The following is a 27,390-nucleotide window of genomic DNA, read 5'->3' on the forward strand; positions in this document are numbered from 1 at the left end:
GTAATAAGGGTCATGTGTGTTTACTCTAGTAGATCCTGTCAAACAGTCTTCTGAAATGATTGTCCATCTGATTTTCCCACCAGCAGATTCCAAGCGTTCCAATGCTTATATAGCTAGATGTGGTTAATTTTTCCCTTTTCAGTAGATAGGTAGGTAATAATATCCTGTGGTAGTTTTAACTTGAATGTACCTGACTAATGATGTTGAGCCACTTTTCATGTTTCTTGAACCTTTGGATATCCTCTTTTAAAGTGCCTTTTCTTTTATTTTTCATGGGCTGTTTTTTGGGTGATTTTTGGAATTGATTGTATTTCCTGGATTAAAGCACATTTTGGGTCTTTGTGTTGCATGTATTTTCTCACGTCTGTACCTTGGCTTAGCACTCTGTCAATATTATTTTTTGATGAATAGTTCTAAAATTTAATGAAATCTAGCTTACCATTTTTTTATTGGTCAATGCTTTATTGAAATGTTCTATTTAAGAACGCTTTGCTTACTTAAGTGCCTAAAGATATTTTTCTGTTTTCCTTTAGAAATTTCTGTTTTCCCCTTCATATGTTAAGTATATAATCCATCCAGGATTAATTTTTGTTAATGTTGCAGGATCCAGGTCCATTCCTTTCTTAGGTGTATCACATTGTCCCAGCATCATTCTTTGAAAAGACCATTCTGTCCCCACTGAACTGTAGTGATGCTTTTGTCATAAATCAGCTGACTGTATCTGTAGGTCTTATAGGGTTCCCTCTTCTTTTCCTTTATCTATTTTTTCTTCTTGCTTATAACTTTATAATTAGTTTTTATGTGTGGAGGTAATATTAAGACTTCCGACTTTTTTTGTTCTCCTTCACGTGCCTAAAGTCATTTAGGATTGTCGCAATTATGTATAAATTGTCAATTACCCTGCCTCCTTCCCCCACAAACAAAAGCCCCGCTAGGATCTTGGTTGGAATTGAATGAACCTGTGGCTTAATTTGGGGAGGATTGATAAAGTAATACTACTGAGTTTATATATCCACAAATGTGGTATTTTCCTCAAATTATTTGGGTTCTAAATTTTTCTCAGTGGTGTTTTATAATTTTCATTGTATAGGTAGTTGATATTTTTTGTTTGATTATAAATGGTATTTTTTTCTCGTATGTCAACCCCAAACACTTGGAAATTCAGTTGATATAATTTATATGTTGACCCTCAACAACCTTGCTGAATTCACCTGTTTTTTGAAAATGATTTAAGTTTTCTGTATACACAATTAGGTCATTTGTGAATAATAAAGCTCTACTTTTTCTTTCCAGTATTTGTATATTGATTTTTTTTTCTTGCCATAATGCACTGTTTGGAACCTTGAATAGAGTGTTAAATAGAAGTGGTGGTAAGACAAGTGAACATTCTTATTCTCAACTTAACGCAGAAAGCATTTACTATTCATAATTTCATAATTTAAGTATTTCATAATTAAGTATTTTTTTTTCCGTAGGTTTTATCTGATATATATATATATATATATCAGATAAAACCTACGGAAAAAAAAATACTTAATTATGAAATACTTAAATTATGAAATTATGAATAGTAAATGCTTTCTGCGTTAAGTTGAGAATAAGAATGTTCACTTGTCTTACCACCACTTCTATTTAACACTCTATTCAAGGTTCCAAACAGTGCATTATGGCAAGAAAAAAAAATCAATATACAAATACTGGAAAGAAAAAGTAGAGCTTTATTATTCACAAATGACCTAATTGTGTATACAGAAAACTTAAATCATTTTCAAAAAACAGGTGAATTCAGCAAGGTTGTTGAGGGTCAACATATAAATTATATCAACTGAATTTCCAAGTGTTTGGGGTTGACATACGAGAAAAAAATACCATTTATAATCAAACAAAAAATATCAACTACCTATACAATGAAAATTATAAAACACCACTGAGAAAAATTTAGAACCCAAATAATTTGAGGAAAATACCACATTTGTGGATATATAAACTCAGTAGTATTACTTTATCAATCCTCCCCAAATTAAGCCACAGGTTCATTCAATTCCAACCAAGATCCTAGCGGGGCTTTTGTTTGTGGGGGAAGGAGGCAGGGTAATTGACAATTTATACATAATTGCGACAATCCTAAATGACTTTAGGCACGTGAAGGAGAACAAAAAAAGTCGGAAGTCTTAATATTACCTCCACACATAAAAACTAATTATAAAGTTATAAGCAAGAAGAAAAAATAGATAAAGGAAAAGAAGAGGGAACCCTATAAGACCTACAGATACAGTCAGCTGATTTATGACAAAAGCATCACTACAGTTCAGTGGGGACAGAATGGTCTTTTCAAAGAATGATGCTGGGACAATGTGATACACCTAAGAAAGGAATGGACCTGGATCCTGCAACATTAACAAAAATTAATCCTGGATGGATTATATACTTAACATATGAAGGGGAAAACAGAAATTTCTAAAGGAAAACAGAAAAATATCTTTAGGCACTTAAGTAAGCAAAGCGTTCTTAAATAGAACATTTCAATAAAGCATTGACCAATAAAAAAATGGTAAGCTAGATTTCATTAAATTTTAGAACTATTCATCAAAAAATAATATTGACAGAGTGCTAAGCCAAGGTACAGACGTGAGAAAATACATGCAACACAAAGACCCAAAATGTGCTTTAATCCAGGAAATACAATCAATTCCAAAAATCACCCAAAAAACAGCCCATGAAAAATAAAAGAAAAGGCACTTTAAAAGAGGATATCCAAAGGTTCAAGAAACATGAAAAGTGGCTCAACATCATTAGTCAGGTACATTCAAGTTAAAACTACCACAGGATATTATTACCTACCTATCTACTGAAAAGGGAAAAATTAACCACATCTAGCTATATAAGCATTGGAACGCTTGGAATCTGCTGGTGGGAAAATCAGATGGACAATCATTTCAGAAGACTGTTTGACAGGATCTACTAGAGTAAACACACATGACCCTTATTACTCACTGAAAGACATAGGTAAGGACGGACATAACATTACTCATGATAGCCAAAACCTGGAAAAAAAAAAATATCCACCAAGGGTATATTCATAAGATGAAATGGAAAAATTATGGCTACATGAAACTAAATGAGTACCATACATATGACACTGAATGAAACTAACCAGATACAAAAGAATCGTCCGTTTACGTGATGTTTAAAAACAGGCAAAACTAGAAAGAAGTGACAGAAGTCAAAATAGTTCTCCTTTTTATCTGAAGTAGGGAAAAATCAAAGAGAAAGGCACTAGGTTATTGGAAATAGGAAACTAGGAATAACCTAGGCTATTGGAAATAACCTAGAGAGGCAACTAGGTTATTGGAAATGTTCTGTATCTTGGTATAGGTGGCAGTTAAGGCATATATGTAAGTAAAAAATGTAATGAATGGTACTTTTAAGATTTTTAATACTCTATCCTTTGTGAATTATATCATAATATGAAAGAAAACACATGCTACCTCTTAAGACTCGACTTCCTATAGAGTTTACCTTTTAATTTTTCCCTTTTAGTTTGACAAGGTATTTTTCCTCTTGATGAAGAACAGGAAATCATCAGTATCCATCTGACCTTAGAATTAAATTATCTTAACTCTCTTATGGCAAACTTTAAGAAAGGGGGGGGGGGGGGAAGCACCATCTTTTTCCAGTGATTAGAGTAAAATACCAGGTTTAGCTTGCATAATCCAACTCATTATGCTACTAGATAATCTTTTAAAGCAGGAACATCAAAAAGTTGTTTATGATGAAAGATCAAAATGAAGAACAAATTATAGTAAAATAAGTTACTATTAAATCAACATTAAAAAACCCCTTTGATACTTTCTCTGGAGCACATAGGAAACTACAGTAAGCTGGATACAATAATTACATGTTTTTGTGTTTTAACATCAATAAGAATAAAGTACATGGAGATCATCATGTGTTTGTCATTGTAGATAACCAGAGGCAGCTAAAAGGAAGCTCTGTTGACTGAGGCATCAATAACTATTTCCAAAAAACACTAAATAACCATTAAAATCCTGTATATGAGTTGAGAAAAACCATACAAATCCTCTCTAAAGGGAGAGTTAACACCATTATGACAAAATGTTTGAGACACTCTTTAGCTTTCTTATATCAACACCATGTAAAAGACAGTATTCTCAATATTGTTTTAAATGGAGGAAATTTATAATCAACAACTTAAAAAGCTTTGAAGTACTGTAGCAGCAGATCCTAAATTAGTATTAAACTTCCTTAGTCTCCCTAATCACAATACAATGTACTTTAAATCTTGAAAATAAAAGATATATGGTTAAGTTTACAGGCAAGACAAATAAAATGGGGCTTAATGCCTGCCTTCATCTAGAATCATGAAGTATTCTAACTCAGGCCTCATGTAAGGAAGGAAGAAATTTACCTGCCATGCTGGAACAGAAGTTGAGTTGGACATGACTGTTTTTTGCAACTCTTCAAGGACGGCATCTGGGAGAGGGTTTTGTGACTCCAGGAGTAGTTTACACTGAACTTGTCTCAAAAGTAAGATAACAGCTGGCTGATCAGGGTTACTTTTTAAATTCTAAAAATTAAACACCAAAATAGAAATAGATCAAATAGATTCTTGAATATTAAGTGGCAATTAAGCTATTCTCCATGTTGGAAAAAAAAATCCGAATTTAACCTTTCCTTAATAAAAAAATAAAGAACTGCAAAAGTAAAATAAATAAAACAATGAACATCTTGAGAATATCAAACTCCACATTTAAATTAAAATTGATAATGCCATTATTGTAGTTTTTAGGTCATTTTAGATTCAGTTTGTCTCTTTGACTTGTTTTATTCTCAGGTGATATCCTGAAAACCTTGAGTTCTGAATGTAAATGGGTGAATTAAGAAAATATGAAATTAACAGTGAAGGCTAACACTATTCCTTATTGAAGGAACTCTACCAGAAGAGCTATAGTTTTTTGTTTTTTTGTTTGTTTTGGTTACTGGTTTTTTTTTTCCTTTTTCAATCTCTTCACAAAGATATTCATTAGATGTCCTTCTCTAGGCATACACTTTCCAAACACTGTTAAGAGAAACAACCCATTTACCCACCTCCCTAAGCCATTATTTATCCACAAACACACATATATATAGAATTATATATGTGTATCTCCTTGCTAAATATATGTATACAGATGGATATATGTATACTTCGAAGAAGTTTATTTAAGTTCTCTAAACAAGCCTTTCACTACTATTCTAAACATTTCTTTCTTTATTGCTTATCCCTCAATAACATACTTTACCTTTTTAAATTAAGTCATAGTCTTAAATATATGTGATTGCTTTCTTCTAAGAAACTGGAACAAAAAATGGTAAGATTCATAAAAGTATCCCTTATTCTGTCAGAGAGAGTATAGCAACAGTCAGTTGCTTATTAAACACTAACTGCATAATACTAATCTGTCCTGAATTTAGATGGAATTTCATAAATAAAAGAGAAAATTTAACACTCTGCTTTTCAGAGAATTCAAACACCAAAGGGATGTTGGAAGATCCATTCTTCCTTCTCCTAAAATCCATCTCCTCCCACACCCCTGCCCCCCCGAAAAAAAAAAAACTTCTAGAAAGAAAATACAACTCGACTTGGTAAACATTTATGAAAAAAGGTATTTTCAGGAAAAGTGATGTTTAAAACTTGCATTATCCACTCAATTATTTCTGAATAGGTTTATGAAACTGATTTATTCATTGAATACATATTTATTGAGCCTCTACTATGTGTTAGGCAAGGTGCTAAGGATTTACGCACAGAGCCTACAATCCAGGTATATAAAAGGTAACTACTAGGTAGCACCAATTGCTCACTAAATTTTCATTGTCTTTATGTGGTTAGAGCTTTAGAAAAATACAGAGATGATAGAAAATAGACCAATCTGAAGGCAGTAACCAGAAATCAAAGGAAAATATGGCCTCCATAATGGTATCCTCCTCAACAAAGATCTGTTAAGTCCTTGAGTTCTAGAGTCACACAAAAGTGAGCTCAAATGGCAACTCAATCATTTTCTAGCTGTGAACTCTTGTGCAAATTACTTGCCATCTCTAAGCCTTGGTTTACTCATTTATAAAAAGGGGATAATAATATTTATGTTATATGTTCCTGTGAAGTTCAAATACAAGCTGCTAAATGGACTGACTGGCTTACAGGTTGTCGCCGTCGTCATCATCACCAACACCACCACCGCCACCACCATATGCCCCTTAAATAATATGCATTCCAGGTTTAATGTTATCTTCGGAGTAGGATAAGAATCCATAAATCTCAATGCTCAATTTCACAGTAATACCTTCGTGCAGAGGGTTTCAGCTTCAGATGTTCTTCCTGTGTCCATTAGACCAGTGACAGCCTGGGAGAGACACCACTTTTCCAGAGATTGGTTATAATCCTTAAGGAATTCTTTGTCTTTAACTGTTAACAAAAATGTTAATGTTACTTTCTTCTGCGATTTATAATGTGTTCTCAGCGGAGAAGTTAGTTGCTAAGAAGTATTACAATTAGACTTATCATCATAGACAGTATTTTAAAACTTACAGTTTTTTAAAACTTACAGGAATACCACAGACTACCCTAGTAGGTGTCAGGTTTCTGAAAAGTTTCATGGTAGGAGCATTTGTGGTTGAAGAAGTTAAAAACTTTACAGACTTGTGATTTACATAAAAAAATCACTTTATAGTAAAACTAAAAATAATTGAAAAAATTAAATATTTACTGCGATATAATTGACATACAATAAATTACACATTTGCACATATTCAAGCTATACAACTATGAACCATCACTATAATCAAGATAATGAACATACTCATCAACATGGAGTTTCGCCCTACCCCTTTGTAATCATTTCTGTCCCCAGCATACCTCTCCTTTTACGTCTATCCCCAGGCAACCACTATTTTCAGACACAATGGATCAGTTTGCATTTTCTAAAACTTCACATAAATGGAATCATAAAGTATAGACACTTTGTCTAGCACCTTCACAACTATAAACATAGTAAATTACATTTCTACAGGTAAAGCGGCTTTATATTCCTAGGATAAACCCCACTTGATTATGATGTATTGTTACCTTTTTTATGTGTTGTTGGATTTGAATTGCTATGGTTTGTTACAAATTTCTGCATGTGTAGTTCCTTCCACAGTATTCCTGTTAAAGTCTTTGCCTGGTTTTGGTGACAGAGTAATGCTGGCCTCACAGAAGAACTACCAACTTTTCTATTTTGGGAAAGGGTTTGTATAGAACTGGTATTATTTCTTCCTCAAATGTTTGGCAGAATTAATCAATGAAGCCTTCTGGTCCTGGAGTTTTCTTTGTGGAAAGATTTTTATCTATAAATTCAGTGTCTTTAACAGATACAAAGCTGTTCAGTTTATTTACTTCTTCATAAGTGAGATTTGTATCTTTTAAGGAATTTGTCCAGTTCATCCAAATTGCCAAATTTAATGGTGTAAACTTGTTCACAAGGTCCTCTGATTAGCCTTTAAATATCGCTATAGTGATGTACCCACTTTCATTCCTGATGTCTGGCTAGAGGCTTATCAATCTACTGATCTTCTAAAAGAAATAGTTTTTTTAAAAAATTATTTTTATTAACATATAATGTATTATTAGCCCCAGGGTACAGGTCTGTGAATCATCAGGCTGACACATTTCACAGCACTCACCACATCACATACCCTACCCAATGTCTATAACCCAACCACCCTCTCCCTAACTCCCTCCCTCCAGCAGCCCTCAGTTTTGTGAGATTAAGAGTTTCCCTCCTGATCCCATCTTGTTTCATTTTTTCCTTCCCTACCCCTGCACTGCCTCTCAAATTCCTTGTATCAGAGAGATTGAAAGAACTAGTTTTCACTTTTGTTGATTATGTTTCTACTAGATTCACCAATTGCTACTATTTATTATTTCTTTTTTTTTGCTTACTTTGAGTATAAATTCTTCCTCCTTTTTCTAATTCTTAAGGAGAAGCTGAGATCACTGACTTGAAGGCTTTCTTATTTTCTAATGTAGACATCTAATCTATAAATTTCCTGGGAGCAGTGCTTTAATAGCACTGCAGAACTTTGAAATGTCTTTTCCCTTCTCATTCAGTTCAAAGTATTTTCTAACTTCCTTTCTGGCTTATTCTTTGAACTGGATTACTTACTTTCTAAATACTTGGGAATTTTCCAGGTATTTTTCTGTTACTGGGAATTTTCCAGGTATTTTTCTGTTACTTCCTTTTAATTGAATTCTATTATATTAAGATAATGTTTTCTACATATGATTTGAAGCCTTTTAAATTTATTTAGAACTTCTTATGGTCCATAAGACATGTAGGTAGACGTTCTGTGGGCACTTGACACTGCCGTTATTAGAAGTATTCCATAAATGTCAATTAGGTCAGTTTAGTTGACAGTGTTGTTCAAGTCTTTATTATACCTTTACTGATTTTTTTGTTCAATTGTTCTGTCAATTATCAAAAGAAGAGCACTGACTCTCTAACTATGTAATTGTGGATCTGTCTGTCCCTCCTTTCAATTCTGTAAGTTTTTAGCTCATACATTTTTCCACAAGTATCTTTTTTTCTACCTATCTTGTTATGAAATGCAATGCTGATTTTGTGTATTTTGAAACTGTTACTTAGCACATAAATGCTTAGCACTGTTATGTCCTCTCAATGAGTTGATTCCATTATGAAATGACCTTTCTTATCATTGGCAATATCATTTGTCTGAACTTAGCACTGCCATTCCAACCCTCTTTTGATTAGTGTTGGCATGGTATATCTTTTTCCAATCTTTTACTTTTTAGGCTATTTTTGTCTTTACATTTAAATATAAATTTATATTTTGGCTATGTTTCTTTTAGGCAGTATATAGTTGGCTCTTGCTCTTTTATTCAATCTGAGAGTTTCTGCCTTTCAAGTGGGGTGTTTAGGCCATTTAACTTGACTATAGATATGGTTGGGCTTAACTCTAATGTGCTACTTGTCTTCTGTCTTATCTAAAGTCTTTGTTCCCTTTTCCTCTTCTTGGAATTATTTTTTACAATTTCCTTTTATCTACCTTGGTGGCTTATTAGCTATAACTTTATTTATTTAGTATCTACTTTACATTTTAAAGTATTCATCTTTAATCTGATGCAGTCTACTTTAAGTAATAAATATCTTCACATACAGTATAAAAATCTTACAACAGAGTATTTCCATTTCTCCTACTGTTCTTTGAGCTATTGTTGTAATATGTGCTTTATACAGTCAATTACATTTTAAAGAGATTTCTAATGTGTCACGTGTGGATCTATTTCTTTTTTTTTTAATTGTTTTCAGTGTTCCAAAATTAATTGCTTGTGCACCACACCTAGTGCTCCATGCAGTATGTGCTCTCCACAATACCCACCCCAAGGCTCACCCCAGTTCCCACCCTCCACCTCCAAAACCCTCAGTTTGTCTCTCAGAGTCCACAGTCTCTCATTGTGGATCTGTTTCTATTGATTGATTTATTTGATTATGGGTGGTACTTTTCTATCTCTTTGCATGGGTATTAAGTTTTAACTGAATACGAGACATTGTAGAATTCTGAACATTTTTATATTCCTGTAATGTTTTGGAGCTTTGTTCTATATGCAGCTCAGCCTCTAGGACATGATTTCATCTTTTCAAGACTTGTTTTTAAGCTTTGTCAGATGAGATCATTCAGCCTTTAGTGTGGGGCTAATTATGCCCACTACTTTTTGCAATATCCTTCTGAGTACTGTAGCCTGAATTCATTATGTATAAAATGTGTTTGTAAACTTACTTGAAGCGGAAACAGCAGATAACAGCGCCAAGTACAGATCCATTCTCTTTGGCTGAGTATTGTTCACTAAAGCCAGTTTATCATCAGCATGACAGGCTGCCATCAGCCCAGCCCAGACAGCAGGATCCCCTAAACATGAAGAATATGGTTTGAGGTCTTGTTATTATCAACATATTGCTAAAAAATTATCCAAAGTGAGACTAAGAGTTTATAGATACCAAAAAATTAAATTAAAATTAAAAATAAATTCTATCTGTAGAAAAAAAATCCATTTTCTGTATTTTTTAAAAAAGAATTTATTTATTTATTTGACAGACAGAGATCACAACTAGGCAAAGAGGCAGGCAGAGAGAGAAAGAAGAAAGCAGGCTGCCTGGTGAGCAGAAAGCCCAATGCGGGGCTTGATCCCAGGACCCTGGGATCATGACCTGAGACAAAGGCAGAAGAGGCTTTAACCCACTGAGCCACTCAGGCACCCCCCAAAAAATCCATTTTCTTAAAGGAAACTAATTTATACTTCTTTTCAGACAATACATTACTATCCTTCAAGATCTGCCTTTTTTTCAAAATACAGTGAGAATAAGAAATATTCTATTAAGTTCTCCCATGGCTGGTTAGCTCAGATGCCTAGAGTACTGTGCTACTGTGAAAAAGTCAATTATATTTACTTTTATTGGACACCAAGGGCAAGTCTCAAAGAGACACATATGGCCATCATCCAAACCCTGTATTAAAGGTTCAATCATAGAAAAGGCAAGATAATACTATTTCTCAGTTTTTAAGAAAAGTTTGAGCCAAGGGAAAAGCTCACAACAACTCCATTTACCTATGTTCTAACAGCCAAGCATAAAGTTATTTTATCATTCCAAGTGAAGCAATTCTAGGATTATACAGCTCTTCACTGATTTGATCTTTCCTTTCCTTCACACCTTGACAGCAGCTTCAGGGTAGGGGGGCAAGAAGCAGACTGAGGTAGTACTAATATAGATTATGCATACAGGTGCTTCTTTTTTAAAAAGGTACTTGCAAAAAGAAGGTGAAAAAGAATTTAGAACTTAGGAGTTTTTATTTTTTGGTCTTTTATAAGTCATATTTTGTAGGTTAGTATTTGCACGGTCAGTATCTTAGTTCTGTTACGCTAAAAAAAAAAAAAAAAAGCAAAAAACAAATAATCCTGGGGTCCCTGGATGGTTCAGTTAGTGGAGCATGCAACTCTTGTTGATCTCAAGATTGAGAGCTTAAGCCCCATAATGGGTGCAAAGATTACTTTGAAATCTTCAAAAACAAACAAACAACAACAAACAAACAGACACTAATTTTAAAATCCCACAGGGGTGCAAATTAACAATATAGTCATTTAAACAAAAATTTTAGCTTAATTTTCCTATTTAACTGTTCCATCTAGTACATACCTCTATTAAATGTCTGAAATGTCTATCTGTTTTACATACAGAAGATCAGTATTATGTTAATAGTACAGGAGTCATTAGAAATCTTAGATAAAATATCTTTTTAAAAAATTAAATGCATATCTTCATATTATAAAATAATTTCTACCCAAAACAATGATGAGCTTATTTTATTTTATTTTATTTTTTAAAGATTTTATTTATTTATTTGACAGAGAGAAATCACAAGTAGTCGGAGAGATAGGCAGAGAGAGAGAGAGAGGGAAGCAGGCTCCCTGCTGAGCAGAGAGCCCGATGCAGGACTCGATCCCAGGACGCTAAGATCATGACCTGAGCCGAAGGCAGCGGCTTAACCCACTGAGCCACCCAGGTGCCCCAACGAGCTTATTTTAAATAATGAAAGACAGAATCAAACTCCAGAATAACGAAATGGGGACCATTCCTTAGAATTCATGAGATCTGATTATTGTATAATGAAACACAAGTGACTAAGTCTTAGATCTGAGATTTTAGTTTTAACAATGCAACTAATTAAATGTGTGCCAGCTTTCTCTTTGGGACTCATTTTTCTATAAAACAAGGCAAGTGAACTAGATGATGGCTCAGGTGTCATCAGGCCTAAAACCCCAAATTCCAAATGAAGTGGACTCAATTTCTGAATATTAACTTATTTCTAAGATTAAGTGAAGAACTCCTTTTAGGGATCTTAAGGTATAGTTTTAATTTCAGAAGGAAGGAAATGGATATTAGCTGGCTGTAATTTCTCCTGTCACAATTCAGAAGAATCATTGCTTTCATTAGCTTTTCCGTAAGTAATCAGCAACTCAAATTTCTTATGAAACCAAGTGATAATATGTATATACTATGAGCCTAAAAATTTTTAAATATAATTTGCTAAAAATACCTTCTAATATCACAGAAGCACTAACCTAGCAGAAACTGGATTTTTCTAATTTAATTCTAAATTCTTGGGATTGTTTAAATTTCTGAAAAGATTCCTTTGAATACCATCTATCAAAACTATACTTTGATATAGTTCTACAAGTTCTACAAGGACAAAGATCTACAAGGATTAAGTATATAGCTACTACCATAACTACAATTAAATTTACTTTCACTGGACTCCAAAAACAAGTCTCAAATAGGAACTCATCTTCATTACTCAATCCCTGTTGCAAGCATCTTATATGATGACTCTAATTCCTTGAGTATGTATTTCTCCAGATAATATGGGAAAAGAAGAAGATCATTATAGAAGACCTGATCTGGGCAATCTCACCTTTCTAAAGTTTATGCCACTCACACAATCAAAAGCTAACAGATCTTTTATCATTCTAGATCTATGGTAAAAATCCTTGAGAGTAATTCTATCTAATATTTTATTGAAATAACCTCTAAAAATCAAAAACTTATCCAATGTGTAACAAAGACAAATCAAAATGTTTAGGGTCTTTTTTTGTTGTTCTATTGCATAAATGAAACAAAGAATAAACAATAAGATGTTGGTCTGTCTACTTGTTTTATAAAATAATCTCTGATTTATTAAATGTTTTGCAGTTAGGGCCTTTACAATTTATTGTGAAAATAACATTGGACTTATTTTGTAAGATTTGTTTCCTAATGGTCCCTAGCCAAAAGCATAAGTTTTCTGACTTAACAAATGTTTGAAGTGCTCTGCAGGAAAAAATTATTTAATTCAATATCTCATATTAAAAATACTATTATATAAAAATACACACTCATGGGTATTCCAGTCCTCTAGGAATGATAATGGAAGTATATTGATGTGGTCATAGGTACTTGCTCAGTGATCAGTGTGATCAAAGACACAAAGAAAAAAAAAAAAAAGACACAAAGAAGAGCTACCTCAGGTGAGGTCATCACCTTGACATTCCAACAGTTACCCCAGAAGACATATCTCCACTCTTTAAGGAGCTAACTACCCATAACAATAACTAAATAACTAAATATGTTCATTAAATAATTTAGCTATAAGGGAAACCTCATTAAACCAGGTGATGGGAAACCAAAAGAAAATTACTTCTTGAAAATACACAATTCAGAGTTTCAATAAAGAGTAATAAAGTATCTTTATGCAGATATTCCTTTTAGCCTGCTTCAAGAATTGGTTATTTCTTAATTATTAGCAGTCAAATGCAAGATAATCAAATAATATGCAAAAGCTTAGAATATTTTCTTAAAATTCCCTTATTTCAAGAAATGCAAACTTTGTACCTACAGGTCACAAATGCAAAACCAGAAGAATCTGAATTAATGAAATGGATTATATTCACCTGGAGAAAGAAAAGCTGCTTTCTGAATGGTCTTTAGTGCAATATTTTTTTCAGTTTCTGCTGAACTGCTTCCCATAGCTAATTGATTTACTGCAGTGTACAGTAATGCCTTCTGCAAAAAGGAAAAAGAAGAGTGTTAACCAATTATCTTTGTAGCTTCATGACTTCCAAATTGACTAAAAATAGGACTATTATCAAGTACAATGTGACTTCCTAAACCTAGGAAGAAAAGTTATTTTACTGTTTCATAAATAATATTATTTAACAAGTAGGACATTTCCTTTGTACTGGAGAAAACTAACCTTTCCATGATTTGAGTCCAAAATATGAGCCACATTTCCTGCTATAGCACCTCCCTATAATAGAAAAAAAATATTTAGATAATTGTAAAAACTTTCATAAATAAAAATTAATACTGATAAAAATCTTTCCATTTAATTATTTGAAAAGCTGTCTAATCACATCATAACTTCCAAACTCCTGAAATATCAAATGATTACTGCTTTAAGAGACAAGTTTAGTATTTTTTTAAATTTAGTATTTTTTAAAAAAATCTTTTCTACTATGATCATTTCAACTCTACTCTTTTAAAATACTCATTAATGGTGCAAAAGTTACACAGTCTTATACCAAACACAAGTACATATTTCCTAACAATATAAAAGAAAGTGAAAGAAAGACTGAAAGAGAAAGAGAATCAGAATCCCAGAACTTATTTTAGGATTAACATGGTTTTATTCCACGGAAATATGGTATTTTAAAGTCTTCTGTAGTGCCTACTAAAATGAATAGCCAGAGCACCTTGAAGCGAATGTGAAAGAAAGTGAATTATGAGAATGATTTCTTTTTAACTCAGAAGTACACTGTTCTCCTAATTTTATACCGGAATTGTATCAGAAACGTCTTGCACATCATAGTTAGCATATAAAGAATGCTAAGAATAACCTTTAAAAATATGTCAATATAAAACAAATAGAAGACGGATTAAAAAGAAAACAGAAAACACAGCAGAATAGAAGGAGGATTCAAGAGTTAGATCTGGGATATTCCAACACCACAAACACTAACTGGTTTTTGCACAAGTTATTTATTCTCTGTCTCAAGTGTTCTCTATAAAATGGACATTAATTACAGCTACTTCATGCGGTTATTGGGATTAAATGACAAAATATATATAATGGTTGGCACATAGTAAGTACTTCAGTCTAGTGTCTAATAATGATATTCTTTTAGGTTTTCTGAACTACTATGAGCAAAAACGGGTAGGAATAACAAAATCACACCTGCACAGACTTCAGAGAGTGGAATTATTAGATGTAATAAGTGTTCAAAACATATCAGCTACTACCATTATGTTTACCCACTAATTAAGCAACTATGAAAGGACATGGTAACCACAGAAATTAACAAAATACTTTATAGACCCCCCGAAAATATCTGGCTACTATGAACTAAAATACATAATCCTTCTTATAGAACATCAATAACTTCATGTTGAGAACTTCATGTTGAGATTCACATTTTTAGATGTTAGACATTAGCAATGTTCTAGTTCTTATTTTCTTATCTTTGAAGAGCTTTTAAATAAAACTATCTTTTGGGATTCAAAAAACCCAACAGTTATTTCTTCCTAAATGGCAACATTATAAACATAACCTAATCACATGGCCATTAACATAATTTGTATGTATTAAAAAAAAGCCCACCTACTTCTTTGTATCTTTCATAATGCCCAAAACAGTTCAATAGTACAGGAAAGAAACTCGATGTACTACTTAACAAATGACTAATAGCAAATCTGGTGAAAGAACAGAACTCCCTTGTTGCATTAGTTGTTTCTCAGAAGGATAATGCTAATATTCTAAAAACTGTATTACTTACTATATCACAAATTACTTTATCTTTTTGCCAGAATTTAGAACATTACTTACCTTTGCACTTCGGTTAGTATACTGAGCAACTACTCGGGACAACAGAGACCAAAGAGCTGGATCAGCGGGGTTACTATAGAGATCACCAAAAGCAAAAGGCTTAGATATGGGAGTCACTTTAAACCATGAAAAGTAAAAGCAACCAACATTTTATTTAGTACAATCTTGTAGACATCTAAAACAAATTCGTATTAATTGTCTATGTGTGAATGAAAGTACTTTAATTTTCAGAAAACATTATCTTCTAGATACACCAAGAGTCCTTATGAAAATAAGGAAAAATCAGCAACATGATAATTACAAAGCCTAATCTAATTAAGAAAAGCTAAGGAAATTTAGTACATTGTGTTCAAGGAAAACACAGAGATGAAAACTGTGAAAGGAAAATAAATTTCATTTAGAACACTCTACTGCTGGGGTGCCTGAGTGGTTCAGTTGGTCAAGTGTCTCACTTTTGGTTTTGTTTGTGACCTCAGGGTTGTGTGATCAAGCCCCGCCTGGGGCTCCTCACTCAGCACAGTCTGCCTGAATTTCTCTCCCGCTGCCCCTCCCACACCATTCATGCACACACCCTCTCTCTCTCTCCAAAATATATAAATCTTTAAAAAAAAGAACACTTTCCTGCTGAAAAATAAAACAAATAACCACTATTGCTAGTAATAAGTGCTTTCTATTTTCTAAATTTGGAAGACATTAGTGAATGTTTGAGTGGCCAAAAAATTCCCAAAACCATCAAATTAGCATCAAATAACAAACGGACCATATCACTAACTTGAGAATAAGGAAGGACTTCTGTATTAAAATAACTTTCAGGTCTTAACTTACTGAATAAGAGCAAACTTATTCAAACTTAATGAATAAGTGCAAAATTTCTGTTCTCTTATCTTCTTATCAACTTATTTTTTTTTAAATCTTTATAGATGAAATAATGTGTATAGTCAGCTACCTGGTCCTAAGTGCAATTTCAGAAAACTACATTCTGGTTTACAAAAATATATGCTTCACTCACTTTATATTCTTAGTAAAGTCCAAATGTCAAAGATTAGCCCATCAAGTGTAATTACTCCAAGTTTACAAGTACAGCATTTACCTGTGAACAGCTTTAGACGCTTGTCTCTGCACTGCCACACTGCGGCCTTGCAGTGCATAAATCGCTGAAATGAGAAGGCACTTTGGATAATCACTGTCTTTCTCTTTGATGTGCTTCAGCAATTCATTAAGTGCCGCTTTTGAAAGTGTAGCATCCTGCATTGTCAATCCAAGAGCACAAAGGGCTTGAAGGCTTTCTGTGGTTGGTTCCTTTAAGATGGAGCTGTAAATATTTTTAGTTCTCTATTAGCCATAGTACAGTAGTCTGTAACTATTCAAACATATTTAACATTTAGTTAAAAAAAGCAATTTACTTAAGGATTTACCAAACTAAGCCCAGCTATAAAATAAATATAAAACAGATTCCTTGGCTTCTGGGGATGGCAATTTCCCTAAATGTCTAAAGCAGTTAAAAATTCCAAGGGCCTTTCTTTTCTGTTCATTATATCTAAGTTTTAGAAACAAATGTAAATAGTGTTTTGGGGGCCTGGGTTTTAGAAAAATAACTAACCAGATAACTATATAAATAACCACAGATACCATAGGTTATGATTTTGCTAATTTTTTCCAAAAACATAGAAATAGTTTCAAGTTATACTGGTATATATTTTTAAAGCTTTAATTTTAAATGAAATTTATCAGGTTAACTTGAAAAATAAAGACGAAAAAAACTCTTTGGGGACCAAAGAGGCCAAAAATTAAGCTAGTAGAACTCCCTTCATTAAAATTTTAAGATTCTACTAGATCAAGTGATCAATTACTCTTTTAAACAAATAAATAATACACACAGAGTACAGGATGGTTTTGAAGGACTGGATGGACCCAGAGCTAAGAATTAAGCCATGATCTCTAGTTTCACGTATGACCATCAGTTCACAATCTGGTCAGTCCAATCCCTTTTATTCACCAAAAGGTTCCTACAACATTAAAAACCTCCTTTTACAGTGTTCCAATTTTTAATCCAGTGTTTAATCTGGTCATGTTAAGTGCTGATGTCAACTGTACATACCATTTAAATAGCAATGTCTTGGCTACGTCCATTTTTCCTTGTTTATACTCCGTGATTGCCAGAGCTGTCAAGATATGGGCTTTGTCCCGCTCTGATTCAACAACAGACAAGGCTCTCTCATAGGCTATTATACAGAGTTGGAAACAAAACAAAACAAAATAAACACAACCCTGATTGACAAACAGTGAAATTTCTGCCTTCTTAATTCTATTTTTTTTAAAGATCTAACTAAAAATATATCTTATTGTTTCCTTATTTTCAAGAGGATGGAAAAAATTTTTAGATAATCTAACTTGGTTTAGTTGGTCCAAGGTGATCCTGGGGATATCGTTAGGATTATTGTGAGGCATCTTCTAACTTCTATCTTCGGAATCTATAGGGGAGTTTTCAAGGGATGTGAAGGCCTGCAGCCATTGAGATACCACGAACGTCCACAGTTACTGCATACCAGTAACTCCACCAAGCTAGATACTTAACAGTGATACTTAACTGTTAAGTACTAGCACACACACACACACATTTGAAAATGTGTGTGTGTGTGTGTGTGTGTGTATATATGAAAATGTACTCAATGAGCATTTTTGGAGAAAACAAAACACACTATTACCAATAATGGTCAAGGTCTTTACTTATCAGAAATTTCCATTTAAGCAAAGACCTCCTTTCAAATGCTAACTCTACTTTAAGTGATCTTGGGCCTCAGTTTCCTTGTGTAAATAATTTAAGGTAACACTCAGCTCATAACACTGCTATAAGGACTATTCACATAATAATATACTAAAGGAGGGAACAGATAAAAAGTACCTAATATCATTCCTGACTCCTAGTTGGATTTTAATAAACATTGCAACCCCTACTCCTATTTTAATGTTCTATCTTTCTGCATGTAATCTTTTGCAATTAAATTCCACTCAGCCCTGGAAAAGTAAGATGTGTCCTTTAGCTTCAAGCAACACACTCACCTTTGCTGCTTTCTTTATATAGACCTTTCATAAATAAAGCCAATGCAAAACCTATGATGTCTTCTAACTCTTCAAGGGGTGTTGATTTAAAAGCCTGGATAGCTTTATCATATTCACCAATGGAACTAAGAAGCAAAACACAACTTACTTTTAATAATAAAAACAATTTTGGCTTGTATCATAAGAATACCGAGAGATTATTAAACCAAGCTTCTTTTACCTTCACATACTTCGTCTATCAGTGCTAAAGCTAAAGAAAAGACATGTTAAAATAGAAGGCATATCATTTATTTCAAATAAGATGTACTGGGGAAATTTAATTTCATGCTTTGTTTCTTTTAAATTACATGTGAAAATGATTAGTTCTGCTAAATTACAATGTGTCTTTCTTATTAACAAACTTGAACTAAAATCCCAAGGCATAAAAATAATTTCAAGTTGACTTTTATACAGAACTCTTTAAGCTTAATATATTGGTTGAATACTACCCTGTAAGTATGGTTTTAGCATCTCTGAGAAGCTTAACAAGCATAAAATACGTAATTAAAATCAAACCTAGCCTCTGTATAAACTGTTTACCTGCCTGTCCTTTTTTCTTTTTTTTTGAGAGTATAAAGATAAACTGAATTTCACAAATAAAACTATAGATTATCTTTTCTGTATTTAATAGGAAGAAAAGTAAAAATTATTACATACGATACTAAAGTACAATACTTCTTTTCAAAGTTTATTTCATTTTATTTTTTGGAGAGAGTGCATGGCACATGAGCAGCATGGGTTGGGGGGTGGGCGCAGTGGAGAGCAGGGAGAAAGAGAGAGACCAAGAGAGAGAATCTTGACCAAGGTCCACACTCAGTGGGGAGCCCTCCACGGCACTCAACCTCAAGACTCTGAGATAGTGACCTGAGCTGAATCAAGAGTCGGACGCTTTCCCAAAAGAACCACCCAGGCGCCCCTAAATTATAATTCTTTTTAATAACAAAAAAAAATAATTGCTTTGCTTATTTATTTGCCATCACCTGCACAGGGATGCACTGTGCCCTTGAGATTCTTATTTTTCGTATCCATCACTATAATCAGAAACTGTTTCTATTTTATCATGTTATTAGAACTCTTTTTAGAATATCCTTTTAATCTGGGGGGGTGTGGGATCTAAAAATACAGGCAGCCTTTGATTCTAAAATTAGTCTCATAAAGTTGAAATATTTTAAAAATAAAAAAAATTGAAGGTTTTTAAAGTCAAAAAACCTCAAATTTTGAAAAATATTATGGTGAAGGAAAGAGAGCTACCTCAGATTGTACAAGGATACATACATATATTAGAAGCTTTTTAAAAAATAAACACTATTTTCAAACATGTGATTACTTTAGTAGAGAATAGACTAGAACTAGGAAAAGCACAAGGGGCTTCAATTTTATTTGTAACTTTTCATTTGGGAAAAAACCCTGAAGACAATGGGAAATTTTAAGATCTGTTATATTTGAGCAATGACTATCATTAAATTATGCTGTATACTACCTACTGCATTTTGCATGCTTAATATATTTCATAATAAAAACAAATTTTAAAAGACATGATCTACTCTCAGTAGAAGATACAGATTTTTTTCTAAAATATATACATTATATGGTGGGGCATCTGGGTGGCTCAGTTGGTGAAGCGTCCAAATCTTGATTTTGGCTGTCATGATCTCAGGGTTGTGAGATCGAGTCCTATGTCAGGCTCTGTACCGAGCATGGAGCCTGCTTAAGACTCTCTTTTTCTCCCACTGCCTCTGCCTTACCCCCTTCCTAAAAAATAAATGAATAAATAAATAAATAAATAAATAAATAAATAAATAAATAAAAATATTTACATTATATGAAACCCAAACTAAAAACAGATACTTGTTCCATGTAATTTCTTACAACCTATCTTCTGCTACAACAAAACCTTAGAAATGACAAAATTATCAACTCCTAACCACAACAGTTTAAAAATACAGGAGGGAATAGCAGTCAGAACAGTAATATTTTCCTGTGCATGAATATGATTTAGTTACATGGTTATAAAAGAAAGTAACTGGCTACCTCAGATCTCTACTATGTACCTCTTTAAAAGATGTAGGCACTAATCCCAAAATACCAAACTACAATTTTAACAATGTATTTCCAACTGGACCATTCCATATGGGGTCAGTTCTCAGCTTGAGGAACACTTCCCTAAGTTGAACCAAAAACCCTCCCCACATAATACTTCTATTCTCCAGACCCTGAAGATAATGGAAAATCCTAAAGATTTTTGTTTTCTTCATTTCATTCTAATTTTTTAATGCTGTCATAACAACTTGTTCACAACAAATTGCTACAACAAAAGCAATATTTAGATTTTAGACTGTCAGGAAAATTACTTTAATCAGGTGATCTCTTACTAAGTGAAATCATTGATCATAGTTGAGTTTTTAATTCTAACCTCTAAAATAACTGGGTTTTAAACTTCTTTCTTTCTTTTTTAACTCTTTTTGAAGTCAAAAGTCTTAGAAAACCCGAAGAGAGCTAAATGGCTCTCTCTCCATCCCAAAATGCTCATACACAAAAAATTTTTTATACTATTTCTAAACAGTTTCTAGACCCTCAATGGCCATTCCCCAGGTAAGTATAAGCAGCAAACCAATCAGAATAAATCCAATTCCTCTTCCAATTAACTAGGGTTCTATTATAACAGACAGCAAGTGCCTCTCTTTGAAATGTTCTCTTGTACAGTCCACAACCATCAGTTCTAAATCTGCTTCTCACTAAAGCACAGTGGCCTTAGGTATCGATGTAGGAACAGGGAACTATTATCAAGACCCAGTATTGAGGGAATTAGGTATCCCTGGGAGATTTTCAGCCCACGCATCTATAAATGTCCCACTACTCTGGAAATTCATCATTGCCTCACTAGTTCCATAGCTTTTGCCAGAAAAATCTAATAAAGTCACAGAATTAATGGGAAAAAATGTACTTACCATAACAATCTTCCATAATTTCTTACTGTAACATTGTAAGTATCTTGGTCTTCCGCAGTCTGTAACAATAACATTGCCCTTAAAAAGGACAAGGTTTTTTAAGTTACCTATGTATAATAGCATTCTTTTCCTCTTTCTCCCTAACAGAGATTTTGTAACTTTTTCTTTGGGGAAAAACCCTGAAGACAATGGACAATCCTACAGATTTTTGTTTTCTTCATTTCATTCTAACTCTTTAATGCTCTCATAACAACTTGTACACAACAAATTGCTACAACAAAAGCACCTAATATTTAGATTTTAGACTGTCAGGAAAATTATTTTAATAAGGTGATGTCTTACTAAGTGAAATCATTATCATACTTGAGTTTTAAATATTCAAAAAAACTTGATCTAAATATGGGAAACAATGGTGTCACGATTTTAAGTTTTGACATTATTTCAAGAATACAGCAAACAATCTTAAAAGAATTTATACCGGTAGTTTGAATCAGGAAGCCAGGAAATTTGAGAGCTTTCATGTGCCCTTACCTGTTACATACAGAAACATATTTAAGCCATACTTACTTAAGAAAGAAAACAATCATAAGGAGTCCCTAAAGGCCTTATTATTTTTTTAAAAGATTTTATTTATTTGACAGACAGAGATCACAAGTAGGTAGAGAGGTAGGCAGAGAGAAAGAGGAGAAAGCAGGCTCCCTGTTAAGCAGAGAGCCCTATGTGAGGCTCGATCCCAGGACCTTGGGATCATGTCCCGAGGTAAAGGCAGAGGCTATAACCCACTGAGCCACCCAGGCACCCCTAAAGAACTAATTTTTATCTTCTTGTGTTCAGTCCCTTTGGGACAATCAGAAAAATGTCTTAACAACTAACAGGAGTTGGATATTTAGTAAGATTTTTGTTTTTACTTTTCTGCTTTTTTTTGAAAATAATTTTTATTTATTTATTTGACAGAGAGAGAGAGAGAGAGCACAAGCAGGCGGAGTAGCAGGGAGAGGGAGAAGGAGAAGCAGGCTTCCTGCTGAGCAAGGAGTCTGATGTGGGGCTGGATCCCAGGACCCTGGGATCACAACTCGAGCCAAAGGTAGTCGCTTAACTAACTGAGCCACCTAGGTGCCTCACTTTTCTTTTCTGTTTAAAAAGGATTATCTAGGGATAAATACCCTAGGAAATTTTTTAATATGCATGATGTTAAATGAAAAGCAAATATTTGCCAAAGCAGTCTAAAAGACAGTATTATATAGTATATTAAAATCTGTAATGGTTAGATTTATACCTACTTTGTGGTTTTAAGCTTCAAACAGTTGTTTAAAGTGAAAAACAACAGCAGTAGCAGTCAAGGAGGAGTGCTGCCTATCCACCTGCCTGTGGAGCTGCTATTTTAAGTTAAAGGTATAACTAGTGTTAGATTCACAGTGTTTGTGATTATAGTACATAGAAAAAAATAGCAAGTGCTGTAAAGCTGTCTAGTTTTCTTTGTTTAAAAATCCTGCCCACTGTTGTGTTCTACCATATTTCTACAGTTTATTTACAGATAGGTTTATTGTAACATTGAAAGAAACAGACTTGTGGTTTTTTATAAATCTCCACATACACCTGGAAAAATACCTCCTTGATTAGACAGCCTCCAGTACCATCTAGTGATGGCTCCTTTGAACTACCAAAAGATCCATAAAAGGACGTGGGAAAGTATTTTGGGCACCTCGATTATTTATTATCTGACCAGGCTTCTTCTAAGTATTTTTCAGATTTAGGGCAATGATATGTGCAATCAGGACTTTTAACTTTTCACTTAGTGCTCACAATATTAAGAATGATATTCTTATTTACCAATCAATTCATTTGCAGAGAATAAACCTTCAAGTTGACTTCATTTCCTATGCTCCTGGTTGGTCATTTTACTGAGCATACTGTCCTCGCTTCTTCAACGTGCCAAGTCCACGCCTGTGTCAGACTGCTTGCTCTTGCTGTTCCTTCTGCCTGGATGCTCTCGCCTCTTAACCAAATGGCTTAGAGCCTCACTTCATTCATGCCAAACGTCACCTGCCTCCTTAGGAAACCTCTAAATGCTTAAACCTGTCTCAAACTCACTACCTGCCTTCATGTTCCTTGGCCCTTTACTCCCTTTTGATTTTCTTAGCAATTATTACCATCACAGACGTTGATAAGCTCATCACATGTCTCCCCACCATCAGAACAGGGGCTCCTTGAGAATGGAGCCTGTGTCTTTTTTATTTCACTGCTAAATTGCCAGTGCCAAGGACAATGCTTGGCACAAAGCAGTTCAAAAGCTATTGAATGAATAAAATACAGATCTTAAATTCAAACAAATATATCATAATGTTCTCATTTCTTCTCTGAATGCACCTATGTGTTTTTTAATAAAGCTAAACAAAGTCTAAAGTGAAAGATTTTCCTAAAACAAAATCTGAGAGGATTTTTAGTTTGGTTTTTGTCCCCCCCCCAACTGTCTCTCTCTTGAATTGAGCCACAGAAACCCAAATACAGCTGAAAATTTAAAATTGCATCTTTTCATCTTACATTCAAAGATATAATAATAGATAATAAGAGATCACGAAAAGAATCAGAGCTTTTGTTTAGTACCTTCTTCATGAACTGAGACTACATTAAAAAAAAAAAAAGCCAACTAATAAATAAGGACCGCTTTTAATTAAATATAGAGTTTACCTCTGGTATGCCTCTGTGGCTTCCTTTTTCAGTTGTAGATGTTCATTTAAGTAACCCAACATTGTGAAAGCTGGAGCATAATTCTGAACTCTTTCTGAAAATCCAAAAAAATATTTTCTTTACATGTGCATGGTGGTTGTCATAAAATGTTAATTTTCAATATCTTACATGCTAGACTGCCTCCTAAGATCACTAGCATTCTTAAGAATAATCTGGTATTTATCTTCACTATAAAATATTAATAATCATTTTATAACTTCTAAATTGAGTATTTTATACTTATTTACAACTTTTAGTTGCACTTAAAAGTCTAAACATTTTTATCCCCAAAGTGTAATAATTTGAAATTGTAGTTCATGTGAACACTAGTCATAAGATTTATAAGGAAATTCAGTTCTTTGGCTAACGAAGCTTTCCTGCCATTTTCTTGATGGTTCTGTTCCAATTTCTATGTGTTAAAAAAAATGAACTCAGTACTGTACACTAGAAACCCAGGATGACTTGGACACTTTCAATGCAGTATTTTGAAATTTTAATGTCAGAAAACATCATGTATGTGCTAGCATACAGAGAAATACATCTGATTTACTTAAAAGTAGTATTGGGAAATAAGCCTTCAAGTCCCTTAAATTGTTTATTTTGTTTTTGTTTTAAGATTTTATTTATTTATTTGACAGAGAGAGAGATCACAAGTAGGCAGAGAGGCAGGCAGAGAGAGGGGGGAAGCAGGCTCCCTGCTGAGCAGAGAGTCGGATGTGGGGCTCGATCCCAGGATCCTGAGATCATGACCTGAGCTGAAGGCAGAGGCTTAACCCTCTGAGCCACCCAGGTGCCCCAAATTGTTTAACAAAGTGCAGTGCAATCACAATTTATGTGATGGGTAGACTCTAAAGTTAAAGCACAAAATGAAAAATCACATAGTCAAGTTATTCTTGAAAACTCCTGAAGTCACAAGAGAGAAACACCAAAACTGAGTCAAACTAAGAAGAGATTCATGCCTTCCAAGCACACTCTGAGGAAAACCGTCAGCAAGACAAAGAGACTGCCTGCGTTCTCTCTGCTCCCCACACCCTTTTCTCCTCCTTCCTTCCTTTCTCTCTTTCTTATTCATTTGCTCATTCATTCATTTATGGCAAAGTCACATAGAGTTGAATTTAAATATGATATATTAATATCACATATTGTGATATGGTACCACTATAGGATAAAAAAAAATTGGGATCTTCATAACTGTCAGGAATTCTGTGCTCACTGTTCTAGGTATCTGAATTCTGTAGAAAGCTAAGATTTACGTCTCTGTATAAATCCTTTACACGTTATCCATTCTAACGGAAAGTTCACAGTAAAATTTCTGATCTATACATTCTCACAAAGGCTCTAGATATTCTTTAGTCATTCATTTTGGCATATTGCCTAACAAGTAGTGCTCTGAAGTGCTGGGATTTGTTTGTCAACTAACTGCCTTCTGCTCAAGTATCCCAGGCTCAATGTAGGAAGAGTATTAGAATCCTCTCCATACCTATGATGAGACATTTTCCCTTCTGCTTTTCAGTTTATCTGATTCTTCATAATATGCAAGTGTCCCTGTGCCTGCTTCAACTTCTTACTTCTTTATTTGTCAAAGGGATAAATAAAAGACTAGTGAAACTAACATTTCTTGAGCATCTAGGCTATGCCAAGTACTGTGCAAAACATTTTGTATAAATCATCCCATTTAAACTCTAAGTTACAGAAACTTTCATTCTTGGATTATGGATGAGAAAACTAAAATTCGATTGTACAATATGCCCAAGGTTTCATCATAGCTACTAAGAGGCAGAGTAGAGATGAACACGTACTAGTCCTTTTCCACCCCCAGCCACCATCACAAGTGCACTCCTTAATCTCCTTATCTCACCCATCCCCTCTCCACACCTCCCCTCCCCCTCTAGTAACCATCAGTTTGTTCTCTATAGTTCTTGGTTTGTCATCTCCCTTGCTTTTTTTTTTTTTTTTTAAGATTTTTATTTATTTGAGAGAGAGAAAGAGCATGAGAGGGAGGGGAGAAAGTCAGAGGGAGAAGCAGACTCCCCATGGACCTGGGAGCCCGATTCTGGACTCGATCCCAGGACTCCAGGATCATGACCTGAGCTGAAGGCAGTCGCTTAACCAACTGAGCCACCCAGGCGCCCCCTCTCTTGCTTTTTAACTTTGTTCATTTGTTCTGTTTCTTAAATACCACACTTGAGTGTAATCACATGGTATTTTAGTCTTTCTTTTTTGACTTATTTGACTCTGTCTCTATTTGACTTATTTTATTTAGTATTATACACTGAAGCTCCATTCATGTTGCTGCAAACGGCAATATTAAACTGGTAATAAATAAAACTAGTAGTTTTATTCAGGAAGAAAGGTAATTATTACAACAGAAGGTTAATGAAACTTCACCATTCTGTCCTTTTCCTAAACCTAAATGTGTTTTTCCAGTATCTTGAAGAAAAATCAGGTGTTAAAGTAGGAGGTTAAACACACTAGTTTTGGAAAACAAAACAAAACAAAACCACTAGTTTTGGAATTTAAAGCAGATTATGACATTTAATGTTCACACGTCTACCACCTAGCAATTATCATCTCTACTTTGCGAGGTTAAGAGAAGTAATAAAATACTCGGCCCAAGACTGCAGAGAAATTAATGGCAGAGAGGGAACAGCAGCAACTCAGGCCCATTAGGTTCCAAAATGCTTTCCACTACAATGTGAGAATCAGTTTTATTGGAAGCATTAGGTAACAGCAATTTTTATCACTCTTCAGAAGTCATTTCTATAATTTGAAAAGTAGACTGCTTGGCCACTGGGAGAAAAAAAGGGCAAATTCATGTCTTAAGGAACACTAATATTTAATTTAGAATTAACTAATTTTAAAAACTGAATTGTTTCAATGGTTATTCAAATACTGAAAACCTTACCTATGTATTTACTCAAAACAACTTGTGCTGCTGGAATAGCATTCATCTGAACAATGTTGTACCGGTACAGCTCTGTATCTCTGTTGCTTTTGTTTTGCAGTGTCGTACAGACCCAGTACGCATAACCTATTGCTCCCTCAGTCTATAAAAGGAGACAAAGTTAACAAGTAAACATAGGATAATAAATATACCAATAAAAATTATAAAACAGTAGACTTCAACACAGTAAATATCACATCT

At 33.8% G+C, this 27,390-nt stretch overlaps 1 protein-coding gene across 1 annotated transcript in view; it reads right to left on the reverse strand.

Annotated features, from left to right (window-relative positions):
- Positions 1 to 2,990: 2,990 nt before the first annotated feature.
- Positions 2,991 to 27,390, reverse strand: part of LOC132008066 (superkiller complex protein 3) — a 43,496-nt gene continuing 19,096 nt past the window's right edge. The window contains exons 19-31 of the mRNA XM_059386458.1: positions 27,151 to 27,292; positions 24,207 to 24,300; positions 21,519 to 21,596; positions 18,532 to 18,656; positions 17,570 to 17,693; positions 16,562 to 16,783; positions 15,472 to 15,544; positions 13,843 to 13,896; positions 13,541 to 13,652; positions 9,838 to 9,966; positions 6,345 to 6,466; positions 4,430 to 4,588; positions 2,991 to 3,044 (exon numbers count right to left, since the gene is read on the reverse strand). Of these exons, the coding sequence (XP_059242441.1) occupies positions 2,991 to 3,044; positions 4,430 to 4,588; positions 6,345 to 6,466; positions 9,838 to 9,966; positions 13,541 to 13,652; positions 13,843 to 13,896; positions 15,472 to 15,544; positions 16,562 to 16,783; positions 17,570 to 17,693; positions 18,532 to 18,656; positions 21,519 to 21,596; positions 24,207 to 24,300; positions 27,151 to 27,292 (1,488 nt within the window). The remainder of the gene's footprint in view (positions 3,045 to 4,429; positions 4,589 to 6,344; positions 6,467 to 9,837; positions 9,967 to 13,540; positions 13,653 to 13,842; positions 13,897 to 15,471; positions 15,545 to 16,561; positions 16,784 to 17,569; positions 17,694 to 18,531; positions 18,657 to 21,518; positions 21,597 to 24,206; positions 24,301 to 27,150; positions 27,293 to 27,390) is intronic.

This window comes from Mustela nigripes, unplaced genomic scaffold, assembly GCF_022355385.1.
Source record: "Mustela nigripes isolate SB6536 unplaced genomic scaffold, MUSNIG.SB6536 HiC_scaffold_26, whole genome shotgun sequence".
Lineage (NCBI taxonomy): Eukaryota > Metazoa > Chordata > Mammalia > Carnivora > Mustelidae > Mustela > Mustela nigripes.